This window comes from Protopterus annectens, chromosome 6.part1 (assembly GCF_019279795.1).
Source record: "Protopterus annectens isolate FY-2018-M chromosome 6.part1, PAN1.0, whole genome shotgun sequence".
NCBI lineage: Eukaryota > Metazoa > Chordata > Ceratodontiformes > Protopteridae > Protopterus > Protopterus annectens.
Genome location: NC_056738.1, coordinates 146,631,562 through 146,640,099, shown reverse-complemented (window position 1 = coordinate 146,640,099; position 8,538 = coordinate 146,631,562). Strand labels below are relative to the sequence as shown.

Below are 8,538 nucleotides of genomic sequence, written 5' to 3'. Positions count from 1 at the left end.
TTTAAAGGCAGACTGTGTCGCACTGCTTAACCTGGAGAAGAAGTTTGTTTCAGAAAAGGGGTAGGCATTGTGTAACAAATCGATCCCTCCTCTAAGGGTACATACTGGCGAAGTGAAAATTGCCTTATGGCTTTTTACCTTCTATGATCCTAAAATATTCCATACTCATAAGGATCAAATGTATTTTCTTTAAATTCAGATTCAGAGATATAAGCTACAAACCCAGACTTATGACATGATCCCAACAATTTGTTATTACTAAAGACAGAAATAGCTTCTTGTCCTACAATATAGAACAGCACACAGAATAAATGACCTAGCCTTCATAACTAATTTTGGTTATAATACCAAAAAGATTAAAAAGAATATTGACAAATACTGGTACATTCTGCAAAGTGATGCAACACAGTTCTTGCCCAATGACTGTAAAACAGTATATGGAAGAGACAACACGGACCCACCCCAGGCTAACATTAACCTGATCTGCATAAAAAATGAAATAAAGGCATGGAACTTAAGAACTGTGTAGTATCAGCACAGTAGACCCAGATGAGAATTAGTTGCAGCTGAAAGAATATATAAAATACACAACTCTAGTACAAATTAAATGCCTATGAATTTATTTTATTTCAAATGTTAACATAGCAAGCTACTCCATAGATCATGTTCAGCTACAAAACTGGTAGCAAGACCCATAGACAATGAGCATAGTGTCAGCCTTTTTAATATCTGAATTTTAAATTTAAGAACAAACCACCCTGATGGTCTAGAAGCTTAAATAGACTCTATACCAAGAGAAAAATAAATATTTAAATACTACAACAGTGCCAAGATTCATCAAATTAAAGACTGCATTAAAAATGTCAGGAAGGAACTTAAAGCTACTATCAGATCAGTAAAGCAAATCATGAACTTCATTTAGGATATTAAAAAATTACAACCAGTAATGTTCTGAACTTTTCGAAAATGACACAAACCAAGCAGACTAAGTACACAGAGCAAATGTATAACCAGACAGATTTAGCACAAATGTTACCACTGAAATATTCTCATATCCCTTATACCTCCTAATATCAGAAAAAATACATACTAAAAGGACATTCCAAGACCAAAAACATTATTTCCATCGTGCCTGATAATTTATCTGGATATCTAATAATTAGCTCCAAACATGTCGTTATGGAACCCCTTCATAACTTGTTTAATCTGAGCTCTTCTACAGTATTTCCCCCGAAGTATAGCAAATTGTAGTAGTGATATCACTACACAAGGGTGGCCCAACCATAGGCCAGTAAACTATAGACCCATTAGCCTGACTTGTCTGCTTTGCAAAGCCATGGACTGTATCATATCTGACATCATGGATTATGATATCAAAAACCTTATTGTGTTAGACCCACATCAGTTTGGCTTAGTTAAAGGTGGATCCTGACTACCTAACATCGATTCTTATAGAGCAAAAATGACTCAGTGGATATAGCATGGTCATGAGATGGCAGGGATTGTTATGTTTCATAAGAATATATACAAATGTCTGCATTTTGGTTAGCAGCTCAAACTAAGCCATTTACAAGATGTTACATGAGCTTGTATGAAAGGGTATTTCCTTACATTTATACTGTCACTAACACCTAACTTGTGCCATGTATGTTTATGGAGCTGCTTAGGTTTATAGGGGCATATTTCTGGAAATATCCTGTTTACAACTTAACATTAAAAAAATTTGATGTGAAAAGGTCCACAGTGTGATAAGACAAATGATTGCAATTTCTGATCCATGGCAACATCAAATAAGAGTTTTCTATTAGATTTAATAAAGCAGTCCATTAATGGTGGCTTTATACTGCACTATTTATTAGTCAAGTTGTCAGTCTTATTTTGTGATTTATTTTTACGCAGTTAAATATTAAAAATGCTTACCGTGGTCTCTGTCTCTCTCTTTCTTTTTAAGATATGAAAGTTCAGAGACTGTCAATGAATACATTTTGTGATTCTGACATTTCTAAAGTCACAAAATGCATGGAGCATGCCTTGATGGCAAGATTCCCACGGACCCGTTATTCTGCTGGTTGGGATGCAAAGTTCTTCTGGATTCCTTTATCATATGCTCCAGCGTTTGTAGCAGATGTGATGCTTCGTTTACTGCTGCCTTCCCCAGATGGCAACAAAAAAGCATCAGTGTCCAGAAATCAAGTTGATGTATAATACAGAAGAGTGGAAATCCTAACTAAGGCATAGATCTGACGCTAGATACATTTTGGTGAAAATGCATTTTGATATAAGTCATTTTTTTTTGTCTTGAAACCTACTTTAAAAGTAATCATGGACTCTGGACTTAAAACAGATATTCTAGATCTGCTAAATGAAAGCAGTAATGTTTATTACTCTTTAAAGGGGTTGAGAATGGTCATACCTTTGGTATTAATTGAATATTTCTTATAGTGTTTTATTATGAATTGCAGAGCCGTGAAATAAAGCTACCTAATGTGCTCATACTTTGCAAGAGTAACTTATAACATTGGAGATATGTGACAATGGTCTTTTTATTATTTGTTTATTTCTTTAAAATATGTGACACATTTCACCTTTTCATTTCATTTCACATATTAAAAGAAATGTTGATACTTAACCATATCACAGATGTGAACTAGTTCTTATTTTTCTTCTGAAAAAAACAATACACAATGTGTAAGATACAGTGTGAAGTATCTTTTTTGCTGATTTGCTAAAATTACCTCTGGTTTTGAAGTAGCATAAAGGAAAAATTCTAGGAACAGCATCACCATTTTGGGCATAAAAATTACAGATTAATTTTTCAGTTATACGACATCAACGGCAAGCCCCCAAGCACACAACCTGTGGTGAGAGACCTTGGCACTCAGGTTGATAACAACCTCACATTCGACCATCGTGTTGCGGCAGTGGTCAGAAAATCCTTTTACTTGGTTCATCTCATAAGTAAAGGGATTGCATACAGAAAAAAAGGAGGTTATTACCTCTCTATACTCCTCCCTCATTAGACCAATAACTGAGTATAACGCACCACTTGGGATGTACCTCTCAAAACATCTGTACCAACTGGAAAGGCCACTGAAATACCTCACAAAGAGAATCCATGGCCTCCAATACCTGTCCTACGCTGACAGGCTCATATCTCTGTCACTCTACTTGGTATTATACAGATTGCTCAGGGGTGATCTGTGTCTCGCCTAAAAGGCAATCTTGGACACTGCCCTACTAGAGATGCTCCATATACGTAGGTCTAACTACTCATGCACTACCCACTCAAAAGGCCTGAATCTAATATGCAACATCAACAAAACCTGCTGGAGAGACAGGTTTGTCTCCCAGAGGATGACCCTTCTTTGGAATAGACTTCCCATACATGTCAAACAGAGCACCTCATTGACCCTCTCCAAGCGCAACCTTGAGGAGTGGATGGGAAACCACAAATTTGTCCCAGGGTGGGTCCCTCATTGGCAGGGGTGACAGGTGCTGACTGAGGTTTCTTTTTGGGGATATACTCTTGGCTAGGCTTGGAAAGGCCCCAGGGCCATTAGCCTAGTAACCTCCTATGATCCTATGAGGAGTAATAATACTCATCAATCAACAATGAGCACACCTCTCAACCTCTTAACTAAAGAAATCTGGATAAAGTCAAAAATATTGGTGGGGCTGGGCAAGGGTCCAAAACAGGGAGAGATTTTAAATATTGCTCTTATAAACTTAGAAAGTTACTAGAATACCAGGTTTTGTGTTAGAATGCATTTTTTCCGAAGGATTTGAAGGCTGAAACTCAATCCTGTCATCATTTAATGACTTCATTCCTCAACAATTTGCCAGAAAAATCACAAATTTTATGAGGAAGAGACCAAAATTATGATGCAAGAGTCTGTACATCTGGTGAAAATGTTTGACAGTTGAGAGGTATGGCAATGAGAGAGGGATATAATGCAGACACACTGCAGACAGAAAAAGAATAAACCTGAGAAAGCTTCAGATGGCCATCTTAATGACAGTGACTAAAGCACCAGTATATCTAAGTTCAAAAAGTGGTGCTAAAGGAGTACATCCCCATGTATTCACTAGTGAGAATGGGGAGGTTATGCCTGGGGAAGAAGTGAATTACCAGTAAAGAGGGGATCTGCATACAGATGATATGCATATTGAAGGAATGTGGGCTATAAGGTTTAAGTGGGATAATATTTCTAACATGAATTTTTCAATTTCCAGGGTCCAAAAAGCAGGAAGATGTGCTAGGCATGACATTTACAGTAATGGTTATTCTGTCATTCAGTATATATGGCTGTGGTGCTTTGTGACTGAAAAATGCTTAATATGACATTGCTGTATAATAAATGGGGTTTAAGAATGCATCTTGGCCATTGTGCATCAGAATGTTAAATATTTGTTCTCAAGAAACTGATGGAAAGATTACATAAAGGAAGATTTTTTTGAGTCAATGGGTGATAATAGATTGCATTTTGAAAAAGGATGTTTTAATTTAGTTTTATAGCACATTATCTGAGAACATGTTGGTGCATCTATGAAAATATATGCAGAACTCAAACAACTGAACATAGCTCACATTTTATTGTGCATGTCCATCAGACAGCACATTCAGTCGTGCATCAGCCATAAAGACACACTCACACATCAAGCACCCCAAAATACAAAATAACTCTTTATAATTAGAGCTTTTGTAGGGAGCAGACTTTCCAATGAATATATTTGAATGTACTGTAGATCATTAACTGTACATTAGGATGAAATCTGTTTAGCTGAAAAAATTTGACTGACTAAACAGATGATCAACAAGTGTGTGAGATTGTATCAAATCTCATGATAGGGAAATATGCCCATTCCACAAGATTGTGCAATCTCAGAGTTAGTATATATAATAAGCAGGAGGTGTGGGGAATGCAGCCTCCCAAATGGGGAGTGGAGGAGCTCCCCCTGTAAAAACATTGCTTTATCGTTTTTTTCTTTGCATGCTTGAGACTGTTGATTATTGCATGTGTGGTTATGAGTTGGTGTTTGCAAAGTTGATCTTTCATTGGCGGCTTTGTTTACGTTGCTATTTGGGTGTTTTGATCTATATCCATACACCTATATATCAGCTCTGAGATTGCACAACAGTTGGGAAAGGGCATACTCCTTGTGTCTGCTGTACCACAATTGATCTCAGGAGACATCATGGAAACTAGCGATCCCTGAAGCATTAAACACATTATTAACCAACTGTGATGGTGCCTTCCAAAATCACTAGAATATCCCAAGTCTCAAAATACTTTCCTTTCGTAGATCATAGCAGAGCTGAACTTATTCAATCAAGTGTGCCCTTGCTCATTTAAGTATAACCCCATTATATAAACCATTGCACACTTAAAGCAGAAGAAATGGCATGAAGAAAAATGATTTTCATCTTTTTAATCTATACAGCCTATCAAGCATGATGAATAATTTCCCAGACTGCTATTGCAAGTTTTTAATTGGGTTTGAAAAAGTCAGATGCTGTCTGCAGTTCAACATTATTTAATAAAGCGAGAAAATGCAGCATTGTGGCTTAATTTGCCCAATCCCATCATTCTAAAAATAAGGATTGTGACTTAATCTGCCCAATTCATCATTCTAAAAGCTGCATTCTGACTTAATCTGCCCAAACCTATAATTCTAAAAGCACAATTATGACTTAATCTCCCCAAGCCCATCATTCCAAAAGCAGTATTATGACTTAATCGGGCCTAAACCCATGTTTGTAAAAGTAACACTGTGAATTAATCAACCCAGATCACATCTTTCTAATCGAGCTAGCCTTCCCTTACTCATGTGTACTGATCCTTACCTTTACCATAGCCCTAACCATGAGTCCATCTCCATACATTACAATAAAAATAACCCTATCCTTACCCTATGTAGATGGCTTGGTTTCTGCACTAATACATCACAGTTTCTTCTTTCACATTAATGCAGTGTTCAGTATGTCATTTTTGATATTTAGTGATCACTGTTTATTTGGTCGAGTTGGTGTTAGACACATTTTTATTTGTTTGACTGTGTAGACCCACTAGATACAGGACTCTTTGGTTAACTGACTTGGTCAAAGTCAGCCATCAAATAGATGCTGAATGAATCAAACTCATGACCACAGGATGAAGCTATTCAGTAGCCCAGAACTTTTCTCTTTCCTGGTCAACACATTCAAATGCATCACCCATATCATAACCCTGTATAGAGAGTTGTAATAAAATGGTTGCATTATGCATTGCATTGCATTATGCATGGCCTCTTTTAATAGGTGGGGAGAGGTATACTTATCAAAATGCAGTTAGACACTGCCCACTGTCTTGCAAAAGCCTCCATGGAACATGTTGTTGCTGTACTACATGTATTGCTGTTTGCACATAGTGCTTTTCAGCATGGATCTACATCACGGTATGATCACACACTGGGCCACTGTTTTCACGTAAAAAATCAAGAAATACACACCAGCAAACCTGTTGAAATCATGTAATAAGACATGTGTAACTGTTGGCATAATGGTAAACTATAAACAAAAATGTGTACATGGGCTTTACAAGACTTCGTATAGTGAGTCTGCAGTAGAGTGAGCAGATGATACCTGAACCTTAAGCAAGTCAAATTAGTATTTTTTTGTCCATTAACTATTCTGTTTACAGCACTTAAAATATTGTGTGTATTGTGTGTATTTCAGGCAAACAGGATAGCCCAGAGAAAGTAGGTATTTTTATTTTACAACTGTGTTTCCAAATACTCTGAACTATGCATCCCTGTTTCATGACAGGAAGCCATGGTGCTGCATAAATAAGTGTCCCACTGTTAGAAAGAAAAGGCTAGAACTAGGAAACATTGGATGAGTCAAGTCCCCTGTGGTGAGGTGTCAATCAAAGCAACAACAGGTCAAATTACTTTTAGCACTTTGACAGCTTGGGAGGGGAAGTGTGAAGGGGGAGGGGAGATGATCTAATGAGCTATGGCTTAGGCATCACAAAAGAGTGCAAATTAGGATCTCTGTAAAGAACTGTAAAGAAGAAGCAGTAAAACAAAGACTCCAAGTCTGTTCTTTGGCTTTGTCTCAGTTAGTTTTTTTAAGTAGGCATTTAACAGCAGTATTTTTTAGTTGAAATTTACAGAATGAAAAAGCCTTGTGTATGCATGTAAAATTAATGCATTGACAGAAGTTTCTGAACAAAAAAGGCTGCGTGATGTAATGTGTTAAGGACAAACACTGAATTCTGGGATACATGGAGGTTTACAAAAATGTTTAACTTTCAGCAACATGCTAGACCCCATGTGGCCAGACTCTTAAATTACATAGAAAAATATTTAAAAACTTGTAAAGAGTCCCACAGTGGTGTTAAAATGTTGGAAACATCTAAACATGATGAAATAAACATGTTTTTTTAGTCTGTGCATGCGGTTCTCCTTTAATAAATATCAGTGTGCAGTCTAAATTATTTCTATAGTTCAAAAATGTAAAAAATATCACCGATAATAAGTGAACAAAGAGCAGTTATAAACTCAGAGCTTGCTTATTCCACCTAGACTCAAACACATTCACAGCACCAGTATGTTATTCTTGTATTTTTTTATGTAACCTTAGAAAACGAAATATTAAAAAGGTAAAAAAGTAAACCTTAAGAAATGCAATTCTAATCCACACTATCTAAAACTACTTATATATTATTTCCAAAGTCATCTGTAAACATGCAATATAAAGGCATTCTGTTTCACAATGAAAGACCATTAGAGACAACAGATAACCTAATGCTTTTGAATGTTATAAACTGATTGTTGCACCAATAGAAGTGCTGTACCCCAAAACATTGGGAAGCGATGTAAAGTTCATACCTCTGTTCCATAGCTGCCTTCTTATGGTTAGCTCTAAAATAAAGTCTCTATATATTTCTCATAGCTGATATTTTTATTTTGTAGGTTCTACCCCCCCCCCTCTACTTTCTGTACTAGGTGCCCTTAGTGTATATTCTTTTGATGGTCTCTCTCTTAATAATGTTTATTTATATAACATTTTATTCACCCACTCTGAGCATTGCCTGAGCTTCAGTTGGATTCTATCTCCATTGTCTTTTTTAGAGTGTCATTTTCAACTTATTGATTGGTATCTGGCAAAAAAGTTCCTCAACTAATTTTCCTGCAATTTGTTGCACTGGTTCCCTTTCTGCTTGTTTATTTTCCCTCCATTTTAACTTTGTTTCACACTGCTCACTTGTGTAACAGTCACTATGTCTTTTGCATCACTTTTTTTTTCACCATTTTTTGTGTACTTATTGGTCCACTAGATGAATTTGGCAAGCTCAGTGTGTATTTGTTTAAAAAAAATTCTTGGTTATCTGGGAAGTCATGAAAATATAAAGTAATCTGGGTAAGACATTCATTTTAATTACAGAAAATGTGGCCAAAAAGAGTATCCTTAGATTTTTCCATCTATTCAGGTCTAGTGAAATGTCATGCCATTTTTGCTTTATGTTATTTGAGTAAAAGTCTTTGTTGTTTGTA

At 36.3% G+C, this 8,538-nt stretch overlaps 1 protein-coding gene across 1 annotated transcript in view; it reads left to right on the top strand.

The window, feature by feature from the left end:
* The window catches only part of LOC122805434 (retinol dehydrogenase 7-like), a gene marked incomplete at its 5' end in the record, with an annotated part of 238,149 nt that extends 235,527 nt beyond the window's left edge, over positions 1-2,622 (top strand). Inside the window, one exon of the mRNA XM_044075573.1 lies at positions 1,952-2,622. Within this exon, the coding sequence (XP_043931508.1) occupies positions 1,952-2,205 (254 nt within the window). The remainder of the gene's footprint in view (positions 1-1,951) is intronic.
* Positions 2,623-8,538: the final 5,916 nt, after the last annotated feature.